Here is an 18,535-nt window from a genome sequence, read left to right on the forward strand (position 1 = left end):
CACATTCTGACTATTATGCTATTCATTATTACCGCTCTTCTGCTCAGCTCATCATTATCATATCTGGGTAACACACGCACACTATCTTTCCTCTCTGCATTTTCTTTTGTACAACCTCACGCATGAATCTCAGATCTCTCGCCACCCGATTTACACTGCCTCCCAAGTCATTCGTGCCCTCCATCACAATCAGCTCATCCACCCTTTCACCCTGCTTGATTGCCATAGCCACTTTCTATCATTCCTTCAGGCAAACACTCCTCTGACATACTATCTTGCACACCACAGATCAAGTCTCATACATCACACCTCTTACTGCTCTGTTCCTTGATTGCTCACCTGCATCTCTCTCTCTCTCTCTCTCTCTCTCTCTCTCCTCCTCCAACCCTTTCTCTCTGTGTTCCCCTACTTACCTGCTGTCCTGGCATCATTCTATCCCTGGTTCCAGCATTCCCTCGCATTCTTCTCATTCTCTTTCTCTGACTGTTTCCATTCCTTCCTCTTCTATCATTCCCATACATCTCTCTCATTCCCTCTCTTCTACTATTCCTATTCTCTGCTCGTGTATCATTCCCATACCTTTCTCTCTCATTTCGTCTCTTTTACTATTTCTGTTCTCTCCTATTGTGCCCTTAACTCTCTCACTTTCATTCTGATTCGCCTTGCATTCGTCTCTTCCATTCACCTAATCTCATCTTTCATACTTCTTATCTCATTCCCAAGACATTCCACCTCCTCCTCAGTGCGTTATCTTCAATGAAAATATAATGCTCTTTATATTCTATAAGTACATCATCCTCCATCACTGAATTAAAGATGCCAAGAAATTATATTCTTAGTTTTATCTCTTATCCAAGTGTAAGCAAACAAAGTTTGTGTACGAAGTCACTTCATGACTGGATTATTTGTATATTGAGGTTAATGCATTCACATCAATTGCCTTAGTATTCCATAATGCAAAACACATATCTTTACGGAATAAAATAGCATGCATTATGGGAAGGGCCACTACCCAGACCAGCTTCAACCTATATTGAGGTGAAAAAGTAAAGGATTGCTCATCGTAGGCCTAGAGTAGTTAGTATAGGGTGCAAGAGAGCCTGATAGTATTAGGAGAAAGAAAAACAGATAAATATCATGAGAGATAGAAAAAAGGCTACAGCTCTTTTATATCATCATATAGCGAAAAGCTATCAGTTTTCCTTTTTCACCAATCTCATATAAATGAATGACCAAAAGACCAATTGAAACTAAAGCAGAAAGATGACTAATACCCAGGTGGTTAGCCTTATCTGAGTTAACCGTCTTGAGTTTAAATCAGCCAAAGCGCTCCGTATTTATGCCCGGTTGGAAAAAGCCTTGTTATGGGAACAAATCCATGAGGCATATAAAAATCTAGCATCCACCCAAGCCAAAGTTCTACAACTTAAATTTGAGTTATCCGAATACGTTATTCCAGAAATTTGGGAGATTCTAGACAGGATCACTGACGACTCGGCCAAGCATTCATTACTGAAAAACAAAGAAAAATTAGTAATGAAATTTCAAGCCCTACAACAACAGAAAAGCACAAGACCTTCAAGACGCCATTACGAAAGGAACAGCCAATCACAAACTGACATCATAAGGAGCAGCCAGTCGCCCACAAACAATGTTAGGAGCAACCAACCACCATCAGATCACTGCTTGGTTATCAACCAATCAAACCACAATCTCACACAAGGTGAACTCTCGCTGCTAAAGAAAGGTTTGAACTATGCCATTGCTCTGAGGTCAGTAAACAAACTTGATATCATGAATCATATTGAGAGAGGTTTAAGATCTCCCCCCACTATTTTGGCTGATACAATACAAATGGAAACATCGTGTATACCAAATTCAAACAAAAAACTAAGCACCAACTTAAACAAAACCAAAAAACTAGCCCTTAAATCCTTAAAAAAAATAACCAAGACATTATAATCATGAAAGCAGATAAAGGCAATGCCACTGTCCTTTTAGACCGTACAACATACATTGAAAAAATGAACCATTTAATATCGGACTACAACACCTACCAAATGGTAAACTACAACCCCACAAAACGTAACAAAAAAGAAAACAACTGAATTAATCAAATCTGTCCACACATGGCCCGAAGAAACAACAAAAAAATTAATACCTCAGTATGCCTGTGCGCCCAGAATTTATGGCCTGCCAAAAATACACAAACCAGGCACACCGCTTCATCCGATTGTTGAAGAAATTGGCAGCCCAAATTATCACTTAGCCAAAAAATTAGCTGCCACACTCAAGGAATTGGTAGGTCAGTCCCCTTTCTACATAAAAAATACACAACATTTCATTAATAAAATTAAAAACATTACACTCAACGACCAAGATTTATTAGTCAGCTTTGACATTATTTCCCTTTTCACCAATGTCCCAATCAATGACACGATCTTGCTCCTACAGAACATATTTCCACATGACATCACAGCCCTCTTTGTTCATGTACTCCGCTCCAGATATTTCGTGTGGCAAAACAATTTTTACCTTCAAAAAGAAGATACAGCCATGGGCTCACCACTTTCTCCCCCAATTGCTAACTTTTATATGGAAGACTTTGAGCAATGTGCTCTAGAGACAGCATGTCTAAAGTCCAAAATTTGGCTCAGATACGTCGACGATATTTTCGCCATTTGGCCCCACGGCTGCAAAGCTCTAAATACATTCCTTAACCACCTAAACAAACAACACAAACGTATCCAATTCACCATTGAAATGGAAAAAAACAACTCTCTTCCTTTCCTAGACACACTTGTCACACGTCTTCCCTCTGACTATCTCTCCTTCTCAGTTTACCACAAACCTACACACACACACACAGGCCAATACATACACAAAAATTCTTACCACCACCCAACACAAAAACTAGGTGTCATAAGCACCCTTAAACACAGAGCCCGAACTATTTGTTCTAATGAACAGGCTCTAAACCAGGAATACAAGATCATCAACCAAACATTTATAAAAAATGGATACAGTAAAAAAACTGTTCACAAGATCCTCCATAAAGATACCAGTAAGAATAAAAAAGATTTCAGGAATGCTATTACCATACAAAATACAATGCACATGTAACATACCTTCCATAGGGGAAACAGGGCGAACTATCCCAATCAGACAAGACGAACACAAACGATACATTAAATACCTCCATTTTGGAAAAACTGGCCTTTCTGACCACGCACTCCAAACATACCACAGAATTGATTGGAAAAATGCGAAGTCCCTACATCGCACCAAAACCTGGTTTAAGAGAAAATTTAAAGAGTCGTGTGAAATGCTCAAACAACCCAAATCGCAACAAAAATGATGGCCTGACCATTTCAAGAATGTGGAGGACCCATCTACAACCTAAACTAGCCATAGAAAAATCCCACTACAAGAAGACAACCTAGTGAAGTGTTTGTAACCATCTACAACCTAAACTAGCCATAGAAAAATCCCATTACAAGAAGAAAACCTGGTGAAGTGTGTGTAACATTCAACAGCAACTGAAAGAAATCATATTATAACAATCGGAACTATCCAGAAGAATATTAATACATGAGGACTTTAGCAGTTTAATGTAGTTGTATTTTTTTTATTTTTTATATATATATATATATATATATATATATATATATATTTTTTTTTATATTTTTTATTTGTTTATTTTTTTTATCACTAGAGGTCAGGCTAGGGAAAAGGATTTATTAACTACGCAGATTTAGTTTACCGGTATACATGGCATGAGCATGTAGCTTGGTTCCTTATACACTTGTATTCTTCCAATGATGACCTCGATACAGGGGTCGAAACGTCAAGTTTTATTTTATTAGTAATTAATTTATTAGTAATTAATAAAATATTCTGTTCAACACGTGTGTTTTTGTGTCCCTAAATTTATAAATATGAGCTTCTTGAGTTGGCCTTCTCTGCTCGGGATTGCTCTCCAGTCATCCCTGCAATTGACCATAAGACCACATTGAATTAAGAGGATGGAACCATTTAAAAACCCTTTCGTAGCAAAAATAGACAGCATTTTATCCCCCCCCCCCTGTGAATATTGCATAATGTGGGTGGCCTACACCACCTAGTCATAAATTTAATATCTCCTGGAATGCTTCTTTCAAGTACAAAAATCGTCTGACAGAACAATAAAATTCCCACAATGCAATATTATAAAGCATTTGGATGTCATATTGTTGGTTTTGAAATCTATGTTTCTTTCTAACCTTCTATAAATGGTATTTTAATTCATTTATTATAAAAATCAAAATTCTCTTTCCATTGCTGACAGTTGATGGGTACTGAAAAACAAATAACCTCTTCTTTTGTAAGTAATGGAATGCCCAACACGTTACATAATCTGTTCCAAATACGCAGGGCAAGAGGGGCAGCTGCAGAATGCATGTTCTACTGTTTCAAATCAGTAACAGATCTCACAGATTGAATCTTCGATGTTAAAGTACCTCCATTCAATGGTATTGACTGGAAGGCAGCCATATGCAATTCTACAAGCAAGATCCCTCCTATTAGGGTACCCGTGGAACGCCATCAAGTTATGAAACAAAATATTGTTGTCCATACCTAACAGTGGAACTTCACAGCGAAAGAGATTAAAGATTTCTTTATACCAAATTTTACTTTTTTTAATGGAAAGAATATCAATTCCAGAATGTTTTAGCAGTCTTAAAGTTAAGCACAGAGTATTGTAGTATTCAGGAACAATCTCAGCTTTTGGACCTGTATAATCATTAACTTCAAAAGGGGAAGATGAAAACCCAAGTAGTACTGGAGAAGGTCTGCACATGTGTGATCAGTCTGCAATATTTTATGGATTTTAGAAGCTGTATTGCTTAAATTGCAGAATTTTAAGACTGGAAGTCCAAATCCTCCATCTTCTTTGATAGTTGAAGAAATTCCTTTTAAACTTCTTGGTATCGACTGGACCAAAAAAATTGCAGAGGTTTAATATAATAGATTTAGTTTAATCCTTTATCCCAGTGAGAGCAAACAAAGTTTGCACCTGAAAATATCTTCAGGACTAAATATATAGTGTTGTACTATCTTATATAGTGTTGTACTATCTTATCCAGTAAGTAGTGCAACACCAAGGCAACTCGTGGCAAAGGTGGAGCAAGCTACCGGGCACTTCTAACCCAGTATCTCCCAAAATGCAAAACACATTTCCTATGTGGATATGTATACTGTTATGCATTAAAGGGATTGGCCATCTACCCAGACTAGTTTCGACCTTTATTGAGGTCTCTTCAGTGGGAGCCAGGCCCAGAGCTGGAGATACCAGGCAGAAGCAGTAGTAAGTCATCTGTGCCTATGGGAGTTGCCAAAAGGTTTATCACCTTTTTTAAAAATTACTCTGGATTTAGAGAAATTACTCTGGATTTAGAGAAAGATGTTGAAAATTTATTTATCGCTAGGTTAGACTATAATAGATTTAGTTTAATCCTTTATCCCAGTGAGAGCAAACAAAGTTTGCACCTGAAAATATCTTCAGGACTAAATATAGTGTTGTACTATCTTATCCAGTAAGTAGTGCAACACCAAGGCAACTCGTGGCAAAGGTGGAGCAAGCTACCAGGCACTTCTAACCCAGTATCTCCCAAAATGCAAAACACATTTCCTATGTGGATATGTATACTGTTATGCATTAAAGGGATTGGCCATCTACCCAGACTAGTTTCGACCTTTATTGAGGTCTCTTCAGTGGGAGCCAGGCTCAGAGCTGGAGATACCAGGCAGAAGCAGTAGCAAGTCATCTGTGCCTATGGGAGTTGCCAAAAGGTTTATCACCTTTTTTAAAAATTACTCTGGATTTAGAGAAAGATGTTGAAAATAGGAAATGTGTTTTGCATTTTGGGAGATACTGGGTTAGAAGTGCCTGGTAGCTTGCTCCACCTTTGCCACGAGTTGCCTTGGTGTTGCACTACTTACTGGATAAGATAGTACAACACTATATTTAGTCCTGAAGATATTTTCAGGCGCAAACTTTGTTTGCTCTCACTGGGATAAAGGATTAAACTAAATCTATTATAGTCTAACCTAGTGATAAATAAATTTTCAACATCTTTCTCTAAATCCAGAGTAATTTTTAAAAAAGGTGATAAACCTTTTGGCAACTCCCATAGGCACAGATGACTTGCTACTGCTTCTGCCTGGTATCTCCAGCTCTGGGCCTGGCTCCCACTGAAGAGACCTCAATAAAGGTCGAAACTAGTCTGGGTAGATGGCCAATCCCTTTAATGCATAACAGTATAACAGTATACATATCCACATAGGAAATGTGTTTTGCATTTTGGGAGATACTGGGTTAGAAGTGCCTGGTAGCTTGCTCCACCTTTGCCACGAGTTGCCTTGGTGTTGCACTACTTACTGGATAAGATAGTACAACACTATATTTAGTCCTGAAGATATTTTCAGGCGCAAACTTTGTTTGCTCTCACTGGGATAAAGGATTAAACTAAATCTATTATATTATAGTCTAACCTAGTGATAAATAAATTTTCAACAGAGGTTTAATTAATATATAATTACTTTTCTTCAGCTTCTGTGATGTCTGTAATATTCATTATGTACAACTGAGCAGCAAAGATTATGGTTTTGAGTACTTTAGTAGCTTTAGAAGAAAAGGAGAGTGGCCATTTTTGGCCACTCTCCTTTTTGTATATAAGTTCTTGGACTGGTAATATTGGGTAAGTGGAAAATGGAATTCCAAGTATAATGAGAGGGTTCTCTCTCTCTCTCTTTCTCTCTTAGGGGTTAGTCCAAAGGAATGCCTCCAACATTCCACTTTCTATAATCTTTTAATTTTGTCTTGTCTGCATTTATAATTAATCCACTGCTTTTGCTGAATTTTTCCAAAATACCAATATATATATATATATATATATATATATATATATATGTTAAAGATACCAAGCAAATTTAAACCTGGTTTTACTCCATTTCCCAAGTAAGCAAACAGACTAAAAGTCAAGTTTGCGCCTGCAATTGATGCAAGTCTAACTGATCCCACAGGTAGTGCAGGAACAGGGCAACTCGTGGCAAAGGTGGAACAAGCTCCGATCACTAATCTTAATATTTACCTTTAATGCCAAAACACATCTCCAAGAAGGGGATGTATGATGTTTTGTATTAAAGGCAAGGGGCCACTACCCAGACCGGTTTCGACCTTTATTGAGGTCTCGTCAGTGGGAGCTAGGCTTAGAAATACCAAGATTTAGTAATACAGAGCTTGTAAGTATTTCGCCAAAACAAGTTACCATAAGGTGTTTTAACCTTATTAAATAAAAATCTCTGGAGGAGATATAAATGTAGAAAGTATTTTTACCTTGGGTATAAATATATGTTAAAGATACCAAGCAAATTTAAACCTGGTTTTACTCCATTTCCCAAGTAAGCAAACAGACTAAAAGTCAAGTTTGCGCCTGCAATTGATGCAAGTCTAACTGATCCCACAGGTAGTGCAGGAACAGGGCAACTCGTGGCAAAGGTGGAACAAGCTCCGATCACTAATCTTAATATTTACCTTTAATGCCAAAACACATCTCCAAGAAGGGGATGTATGATGTTTTGTATTAAAGGCAAGGGGCCACTACCCAGACCGGTTTCGACCTTTATTGAGGTCTCGTCAGTGGGAGCTAGGCTTAGAAATACCAAGATTTAGTAATACAGAGCTTGTAAGTATTTCGCCAAGGTAAAAATAGCCAAGTAAAATAGCCAAGGTAAAAATACTTTCTACATATATATATATATATATATATATATATATATATATATATATGTGTGTGTGTGTGTGTGTGTGTGTGTGTGGAATCATTATCCTTCAAAGTTCCCATTACATCATCAGCATATGCTAATACCTTATTTTCCTTTATTGTTGAAGGAACTGTTATTCCTTGCACGGCATATGTATTGTTGACTTCTTATAAGAATGGTAAGAACCAATGCAAAGAGTAGTGGACTGAGATGGCAACCTTGTCTTGACTCCTTTTCGAATTTTTACCAGGTCTGACAGGAACCTATTAACTAGGAGGTGAGTGGTTGAATTGATATAGGCTCCTTTGATAATGAATAGCAGTTTTTTACCTACACCAATTTTCTGGAGGATATGGAATAGAAAGGGATGCCAGACATTATCAAATGCTTGAGTAAGGTCTACTGATAACATCACCATTGACAGATTTTTCTTGTTAACTAAGCGGACTGGATCATGTAGCAGAAATAGATTAACTTCTTCTGCTCCACCTGGTACTCCATACACCTGTGTGCTTTTAATTATCTATCTCATTCCCACTTTGAGCCTGTTATTTATAATGCAGAAAAATATCCTGTAGTCAGTATTAGATAGAGAAATAGGTCTCTGGCTGCTGATTAAGATGTGATCTCTATTAGGTTTTAGGAATGAGGACAGTATGGCTTGCTACAAATTTGCTTGGTATATGTCCTTATGAGAGAAAGGAGTTAAATAATGTAACTAAAATGTAACAAAGAAGAAAGTTAGTTAACAGTAAAACAGAAGAGAAAAAAAAGCAGTATAAAGACTTGAGTAGGAAGATACAAAGAGAGATAAGAAAGAGAGAAGAGATTAGATAAAATAAGTAAAGATACAACAGCAAAGACAGAAAGAAATGACAAAATATGTTTATAAAAACATTAATATGATGACAGGAAGGAGAAAGATGCAATGGACTGGAGCAGTTAAGAATGAATGAGGTGAAATTCAGATAGAAAAAGAGAAGATATTATAGAGATGGGAAGTATATGTAAGTCAACTTTATGAAAACAGAGGAAGAGGAGAAAATCAAATGAAAGAGCATAGAGAAAGGGGGGGAAAAGAGCCCCCCCTTGTATATATATATATATTTGTATGTAGATTGACTCAGTTTATGAACATGTTCAATAATTTTAATGACTTAAATAACCAAGATAATTAAGAATAAAAGTTTAATACGGACACAACTAGTTTCGTTGGTATGCCAACTTCGTCAGGTGTCAAAGTACAAAGATATATACAAAAAAGTCCGACAGAAACATTACATACTAACAATGACAGAGTTATCAAAAAAAAAAAAAAAAAACTACAGTTAAGTTCAAATTGTAGTCTGCACTTCAGTTCTAGCTATATTTATACGCGTGCATGTGATCTCGTGAGAGCACAGCATTGAACAGCAGAGCTATGCGAATCTGGCAAATTGTAGCTAAGGTTGTTATTCAGGTGTGTAGAATTGAGGGTGATTTCTTTTGACTCCAGGATATGTCTTTCAAGTTCATCGTAACATTTGTGAATATTAGAAGTTTGATTCCACTCTATTTGGTGTTGGCAGCCTTCATCAGCGTTTACAGAGAGCAAGACATGGCTGGTGAGGGTACTTGCTTGGATTTTATTATAAGAGATGTCTCTTTTGTGCTCTTCAAGATGGAGAAAGATTGATTTATCAGTTTGTCCGTAGCAAGGTTTACCACAACTACAAATAATTCTGTATACTCCTGGGAACTGAAGGTGGTGATGTTTTTCTTTGACTGACTAAGGATAGATCGGAGTTTAGGTAAAGCAGAGAAGCACATTTTGATGTCAAACTTTTTTAAAATTCTAGTCAGTTTGGGGAGAGGGAACTAATGTAAGGCAAAGAGATGTATGCTTTGGGGGTAGTAGATTCTTCATTAGTTTGTTGACGACGGTGAAAAAGAAGTTTCTCAATACTTTTTGGGCTGAAACCATTATTGACAAAGGTCTTTTTTTGAGGAAATTAAGTTCATTTTGAAACTCTTTGTCGTCTGATAATAAGGATCTGGCCCGATGTGCAAGAGTAGATATAATGCCATATTTCTGTGGAGGATAGTGGTGAGAGGATGCATGAAGGTATCTATCTATCTGTATGTGTTGGTTTCCTGAAGAAAAGTCAGCCACATCTTGTTCTCTGTAAACTTTGATGAAGGATGCCAACATCAAATAGACTGGAATCAAACTTCTAATATTCACAAATGTTACGATGAACTTGGAAGACGTATCCTGGAGTCAAAAGAGATCACCCTCGATTCTACCCACCTGACCTTAGCTACAATTTGCCAGATTCGCATAGCTCTGCTGTTCAGTGCTGGTGTTCTAGTGAGATCACACACACGCATATAAATGTAGCTAGAACTGAAGTGCAGACTCCAATTTGAACTTAACTGACATTTGACAATTTGTTGCATGGAAAATTTATTATTATTATTACATAACACCTCCAGGAATCCAAAGACTCATTGAGGGAGGTGCCAACTATAACGAACCACAACTACCATCATCATCTATACCAGTGGTTGCCAAAGTGGTCTGTTGACCCCAGGAGTTGATATAACATTGTTAGGGGTCGATTCGGGCTCAGTGATCGATTGGGGGTCGATAGAAAAATATAAGACATCGTTGTACGGGTAATATTTAATTCGCTTAGCTTGAATTATCTCCATCCTGAATGACCGCAATTAAGAGTGAATTGTGGGAACAGCGACATGAATAGGACCTGTAAGATGGTGCAAGGTCATGAAAATAGTTACAGAGGCCAATCAAGTAGGCCAAAATGACGTATTTACCAACATAATAGTAATTATAATAGGATAATTATAATAGGATAAAAAATAGAGGGGATCGATAAAAAGTCAAACTCTTGAAGGGGTCGATGGTCAAAGAAGTTTGGCGACCCCTGATCTATACCAATGCCATCTACCCCCATCACCACCACCACTAGTATTTTCACAGACATTCACAAATATCCATGCCCATGGCAGGATTTGAACCCACAGCCACTGGAGAGCGGATACTCTGACCACTTTGAGCAACCAGGCCACCATAGAAGTTAAAGATGGAGACATGTATTGGTGATTAATGAGATGGATATAATTATGTAATATAATATTATGATCGATATAATAATATGATGTAAGAGCTATTCACAAACTGCTTGTTTCAGTTTCTTGTCATCTGCTAACAGACATCCTTGTATTGCATCTTCAAAGGGCTAATCAGATGCTAGTCAAGCTGCCAGATCTGGGAGGGAGGGAGGGAGATGAGATGGGGAAAGAGTTTTTGGATTGCAGTTGGCCCACGACTGTTCATCCTATTAGTTAATTATGTTAACTGGGTGAATAGACATTAAAACATAGTATATGATAAAGCAGAATCATGAAGGCAGATGACCAGTGTTGTGACACAGGACTTTATTCTTGTGCTGCTGCCATTTAACTTATATTAATGATATTGGGATGATTTTAGAGGGAATATCAATTGGAAAAGGCCTAAGTTCGAGTCTCGTCATGACAGGAGGAATCTTTATATGGACTTTTTCAATCGAAGGTGAGTTAGCCGATCTCATACAGAGGTAGCAGAGTTTCTTCTCCCGGAAACTCTGGTTTTTCATCCCACATACAGACAAATCGGCCCTTCAGAACAGCAATTTACAGACAAAAAATACTGGTGATGGTGGTGATGGGCAGTAGATGGCGCTGATCTAGATGATTAGATGAGGTTCGGTGTAGAGGTGGAGACGGAGAGTTGTACAATAGGTGTCCTCCTGCGATGAGTCTTCGAACTCCTTGGGAGTGTCACGAAAATAATAATAAAAATAATTTTCTGGTGATGCTAAACGAGAGGGGGGGATAGTGAATAAAGGTGATATAGTGATTCTGTAATATGATTTGAACAGTCTGCCACATTGAACTGGCAACCTTTATCTGCAGCATCAGTGCATGAGTGAAGGCTGTGTGATTGCTTTTTTTTTAAAGACTGCACTGCTAGAAATTGATGAGACTAGGAATTTGAGAGTGATTGTGGACAGGGAGTTGAATTTCAGCTGGTATATCACTTCCAAGCTTCCATCCAAAGACTCATCATGGGAGTTTAATCAAAAGGTAAAAAATTGAAATCCTTTGACAAAAATTCAAAGGATTACTTTGATGTTGAAGAACACACTGACAACTAGCAATAAGAAAGTTATTATCTGTCTTTACAAGACTTTGATATTGTCACATTTACTGTTTATAGATTTGGTCACTGGGTTTCTGGAACATGAAAGTAGGAGAGAAGATTTAGAGGCAGACAACTATAATAGTGACAGATTTGTGGAATATTCTCCATAACATTAGATTGAAGATTTTGGAATACAAAATGGTTGAATAAGAATTAGATGCAGAAGTTATTTTTCAGTACATGACAGCTGGGAAAAGAATAAGAGGTCACCCCATGGAAGTTGTATAGTCAAGGATACGAAGCATTATATATATATATATATATATATTTTTTTTTCTTCCTCATGTAGCTTCCTTAGTGAGAAAGTGCAGCACCATGTCCTTCCAGTTTTCTCTGTTGGTGGCTTTCCTTTTTGTTTTTGCAGAGCCATGTGATCCTGTCCATGATTTTATATCTTCAAGCCATGTCCTTCATTTTTTGCTTCTTGATCCTTTTCCTATAATTTTTCCATCTAAAACTGTTAGTATCCTCTGTCCTGCTGAACCTCTCAGTACATGTCTCGCCAATCTCATCTTTCTCTGGATCATTTTCTGTAATAAAGATGTCTGTGTTCTCATTCTCTATAGGACATTTGTATTTGTCACATTTCTGTCCATGAGATTTTCAGAGTTCTTCTATAGCACCACATTTCAAAGGCCATTATCTGTTGCCTTACTCTCTTCTTGAATATCCAGGTCTCACTTCCATATGTCAAAATTTTCTTATGTTCTAATGTTCTTATCATTCTTTTCTTTGTCTTGATACGCACAGAACTTCTGAGTAGATCTTTATTTTTCCAGAATGTATCCGCTTCTGTTGAGCCTGCGTACACGTCTTGTTCTTAAGTGTCTTGAAAATGGCAACATGACATTGCTGAAATATTGAAGTATATTAAAATTTATTTTAATGTATATCCTAGTGACGTTGTAATTTCCTTAAATTACTTAGTAAAAAAATAAAGAGTGGTATCTGTTGTTACGTTTAGCTTAAGGTGTTGTGAATCATCTAACATGTTACCATTATCATCATCATAGAGATCTGCTAAGTATTCCACCCATCTTCCATTTATCTTTTCCTTATCAATGATATGTTTCCATCTTTGTCCTTGATGTTATTAGACTGTGTACGTTTTGCTTTTCCATCAAGTTCTTTCACTATGATCAGGTCCACAGCAGCACTTGGCATCACCTTTGAGCTCCATATGCCATTGAAGTAATGTTTACTGACTACAATATAGTCTGATTTTTGTATCTTTCATCTGGACTTTCCCATATGTATCTTGCTGTTGGTTTTTTCTCAAAATAAGTGTTAGTTATGATGAGACTGTGCTTGTTACAGAAATCAATCAGTTTTTGATTGATTTCTCTCATTCCGAATTCCAAGTCCAAATAGACCCACGTCTGTAGATGTTCCCTCTGATCCAACTTTTGTGTTCCAGTCACCCATAGCACAAATAACTTGATCTTCCTTGTCTCCAACTTCCTTTATACACCATTCTATTTCATCATACATGTTATCTATTTCTGCTTCCTCGTTCTGTTCTGCAGTAGCATATATTTGAATGATCACCATATCTCTAGGTTTAGACTTCACTAGAATTGCCATTACTCTATCTGATTTTTTGATGACATGAATAATGTTTTTATTAGTTTTCTTCTCTACAATGAATGCTACACTTCTCCTTGATATTTCACCACCTGACCTATATACTTTATATATTTTGCCATTTGGAAGTTTTGACTCAATCTGATGAGCCTTTCCAAAAGGTTTCACTTATTCCTAGTATACTAATACTCAGTCTCTCCATCTCTCTCATCATATTAGCCAATTTCCCACATTTATTCAATCCTCTTACATTCCAAGTAGCAATATGCAAGCAATTTCTGCATTGAGTTTCTTTATAGCAGTCACGGACTGACGATACCGCAGGACCTGCTATGTCACCCTGACACCACTGTTCTGGGCATATCGAGACTACTCGGGCTTTATTTCTTTTCTGTTTAGACATGATGCTTTACATAGCAGCATTTTTTAGTGTATGGGCTGCCAGAACCATCCAACCCCCAATATGAATAGAGGACCGCAGCTGTCATTGGTTAGCGGGTCCCATGGACCTAGCTGGGAGGCCTACAAAGCAGTGCCATTGATTATCTCCCCTCATCCACCACCAAGGGGATGCCCTGATGTGCCATTATATATATATATATATATATATATATTAGGAGAATTCATTTTTACTCGGTTGGAATATTATAAAATAAGTTTAATGACTATTACCGAGAGAAAAGATGGCAAGATATATTTAACAAGATACTACTAGTTTACCAGTTTCATTACAAGAACATCGTCAGGTATCATACTCAAAGAAGTATATAAAAAATTACAGAGACTTAAAATTGTACTAACAGAACAAGTGAAAAACAGTAGCATGTTTGAAAAAATGCAAGTATGAGTTCCATACAAATGAATACTACACGCTGTCGCGAGTGCGCCAGTACTGAACAGAAGCAACGTGTGCGTCTGAGAGATTGTAACTCAGGCTGTTGTTGATATGAGAGGAATCTAGAGAAATTTCTCTTGATTCAACAATCTTTCTTTCGAGTTCATCGTAGCACACATGGATATTAGCAGTTTGAGTCCAGTTTACAATGTGCTGGCGGCCTTCGTCTGAGTTAGCAGAAAAGAGAACGTGGCTAGAGAGAGCGCTAGCTCTAGTCCTGTTATAGGAGATATCTCTACGGTGTTCATCCAAACGTAGAAGGATGGATTTAGCAGTCTGTCCATAATATGGCTTTCCGCAATCACACAAAATCTTGTAGACTCCTGGAAACTGAGTAGGAAGATGTTTCTGTTTATGTTTGCAAAGTAATGAACGAAGTTTTGGAAGCGTAGTGTAGCACGTTTTGAAGTTAAATTTCTTTAGAATCTTTGCCAGTTTTGGTGAAAGAGAGCTGATGTAAGGTAAGGAGATGAAGGCTCTTGGAGGAGAGGGATCTTTAGCAGTAGTTGAGTGCCTGGGGGAAAGAAATTTGTCAATCTTCTTTGGAGAGAAGCCATTGTTAATAAACGTTTTTTTGAGAAAACTGAGTTCATTTATAATTTCTGTTTCTTCGGTAAGTAATAATTTGGCTCGGTGGGCTAAAGTGGAAATAATACCACATTTTTGTGGAGGATAATGATGGGAGGAAACATGAAGGTATCTGTCAGTATGAGTAGGCTTTCTAAAAATTGAGATTTTAATGTTCTCAGCACATCTGGTAAGTTTGAGGTCTAAAAAGGGAAGACAGTCATCCGATTCCAGTTCGAGGGTGAAAGAGATTTTTTCGTGGCACTTGTTTAGGTGGTCTAAAAATAAATAGAGGTTATTGACGCCGTCTTCCCAGATGAGGAAAATATCATCAATATATCGGTACCAGACTTTTGGTTTAAAGTGAAAGGAGTTAATAGCTTTTCCTTCAAATTCGTTGAGAAATATATCCGCAAGAATCGGAGAGAGTGGGCTGCCCATAGCCAGACCTGCGTTTTGTAAGTAGATCTTGTTATCATATTTGAAGTATCCTGACTTTATGCAATGGGAGAGAACAGCAAAGAGTTTTTTTGATAATTTATTCTTGAGAAGATAGAGGACTTCTTGAGCAGGAACATTTGTAAAGAGAGAAACAATATCAAAACTGGCCATTAAATCTGTTTTTTTAAGTTTGATGTCCTTGATTTTAGAAACAAAATCTGCAGAGTTTTTAATATGTGAAGAAGAAATTCCAGAAAGATTTCTTAGAAAACTCGCTAGAAATTTGGAGAGATTATAAGTGGGAGAGTGTATGCCCTCAACTATAGGTCTGAGTGGGCAGTTATTTTTGTGAATCTTGGTGAGACCATACAGTCGAGGTATCAAGGGATGAAGCGACCGAAGAGAAAGCCGAATGTTTTTTTGTAACTCTAAGGTGGATTTTAATAAATTATTAGTTCTATTATGTAGTTCCATCGTAGGGTCATTAGCAATTTCTGAGTAGGTATCACTATTTAAAAGTTCCAAGATTTTATTATGGTAATCAGACTTGTTTAAGATGACAGTTGCATTCCCTTTGTCTGTGGGAATGATAACTATGTTACTATTATTCTACGTTTGGATGAACACCGTAGAGATATCTCCTATAACAGGACTAGAGCTAGCGCTCTCTCTAGCCACGTTCTCTTTTCTGCTAACTCAGACGAAGGCCGCCAGCACATTGTAAACTGGACTCAAACTGCTAATATCCATGTGTGCTACGATGAACTCGAAAGAAAGATTGTTGAATCAAGAGAAATTTCTCTAGATTCCTCTCATATCAACAACAGCCTGAGTTACAATCTCTCGGACGCACACGTTGCTTCTGTTCAGTACTGGCGCACTCGCGACAGCGCATAGTATTCGTTTGTATGGAACTCATACTTGCATTTTTTCAAACATGCTACTGTTTTTCACTTGTTCTGTTAGTACAATTTTAAGTCTCTGTAATTTTTTATATACTTCTTTGAGTATGATACCTGACGATGTTCTTGTAACGAAACTAGTAAACTAGTAGTATCTTGTTAAATATATCTTGCCATCTTTTCTCTCGGTAATAGTCATTAAACTTATTTTATATATATATATATATATATTATTTATTTATTTTTCTTGAAGAGTAATAAACATTTGAAACATGTTTCAAACACATTATCCTATTGCATTATTCATGCAATATGATATTGCATGAATAATGTTAGTGCAGGCCTCCTGCCATGAATCTTAGGACTCCATAGAGATGTCTGGATACCAGATAATGATATTTGATGTAGAATACAGGGATTATTCAATTATTTGCTGATGATGCAAAGTGAGGAGGAATTATAAGGAGTGATGTTGGGCCCATTCAGGAAGATTATAACATACTTTTAGCTTGGACATATAAGTGGGTTTGTCCTTTAAATATTGATAGATTCAACGTTTACGGTTTTGGAAGTGCAAGAAGTTTAAAGTGGGTACTATATTGGTGAAAGTATGCTCAAGGGATGATAATAGCAGAGCCCAAGTTCACGGAGCACACTGAAAGAATTATGAAGACCACACAACATACCGTGCAATAATAAGGAAGACAATGACAAGTAGTAGGACATGATAATTGTGATCATTGCACAAGGTCTTGATCAGATTTGTGGACTATTATGTGCAAATTTGTTTGTCTGATTTCCATCTGATGAGGAAACTCTAAAGGAGATCCAGAGATAAGTCAATATCATGACTGTAATTTCGGTTATGATAGGGATCAATTAAGTAAATGTAAAGTGCAAACCTCAACAAGCAGAGAATAGATGATATGATAGAGACTTAGCAAGGGGTTTAGCAGATTAATACAGAGGATTATATGCAGTGGATTGACTTTATAATGCATGACACAAGAAGTCTTCCCATGCAAGTTCTGTGTCTAGCAAGAAGAGCTTCTCTTCATCCCTGGAAGTTGTATAAGAATGCAGTCAACAAGGAAGTGAAAATAATTTCTTCATGAGAGAACTGTTGTTGAGTGTAATGTGTTAACTGTTGTTAATGTGGAGAGTTTGAGTGAGTTTCAGGTACACTGATGTTGTGAGTTGAGTGAGACTTCTTGCAGTGAATCTGTTAACTTCTGGAGGTTTGTTAATAATAGTCACTTAGTTCATTTTATAACAGGGTGAAATATAACTATTTTTTTTTTTGTTTTTTTAAGAGGAGTTATCCTGTATGCTATGGTAATAGGAACTCTGCCATTTCGCTATCCACGTCGGGAGGCAAGTACACTACGTGAACGAAGAAAGCTTTTGCTGGAAAGAGTATCAAAAGGTTTGGATAAGGATCATTGTGAAGCCATGAAACATCTTACAAAAGGTAATTTATTGTTTATTTTTATAAACTTAATATTAGTTTTCAATGCATTTTCAATTCTTGTACCAGTTTCTAGTTTTTCCAGCAGTACTAGTACATGATGAAACAGAATTTATGTTAAATGTTATTTTATAAGTAAAATCAGTGGCATAGCTAGAGCCTTTCTCACCAGGGGTGGTTCCTGAGTTTTCCGGCCCTCTCAATACACACCAAAAATACTACAAAAAGTCAAAACGACATATAGGGAAATAAATTAAAACATTATGTTTATTTTAGTTGTAAGTATAGTGTTAAAAACTAATTATTAATTAAGTAATAAAAATTACTAAGTTAACATAAATAAAAGAATTGTGAAAATATAAAATTGTGTCTCATGTGAAAAGTGCTCTCTGGGGCCGAACCCCCCCCCCCCAGCTATGCCACTGAGTAAATTATATATTATTATCATTGTTGTATGGCCACTTCTATGGAGTCCGAAGACTATAGGAGATATAGTCTTCGGACTTTCCATTATAGGAGACCCATTCTGTCCACACAATATTTACCATACTTCTCTAAGCTGTTAAGAAAATGGATGTCAGTTCAATGTGGAAAAGTGTAAAGTCATGCATTTTGGGATTAAA

General features: G+C 37.0%; 1 protein-coding gene across 1 annotated transcript in view; it reads left to right on the forward strand.

Annotated features, from left to right (window-relative positions):
* LOC150101106 (uncharacterized) overlaps nucleotides 1–18,535 on the forward strand; it is a 229,667-nt gene that overhangs the window by 97,890 nt on the left and 113,242 nt on the right. The window contains exon 6 of the mRNA XM_090401962.1: nucleotides 17,758–17,915. Coding sequence (XP_090258088.1) covers nucleotides 17,758–17,915 — 158 coding nt within the window. The remainder of the gene's footprint in view (nucleotides 1–17,757; nucleotides 17,916–18,535) is intronic.

The sequence above is a fragment of the Typopeltis vanoorti genome, chromosome 12 (assembly GCF_054136105.1).
Source record: "Typopeltis vanoorti isolate ZY-2024b chromosome 12, IOZ_Tvanoo_1.0, whole genome shotgun sequence".
Taxonomy (NCBI): domain Eukaryota; kingdom Metazoa; phylum Arthropoda; class Arachnida; order Uropygi; family Thelyphonidae; genus Typopeltis; species Typopeltis vanoorti.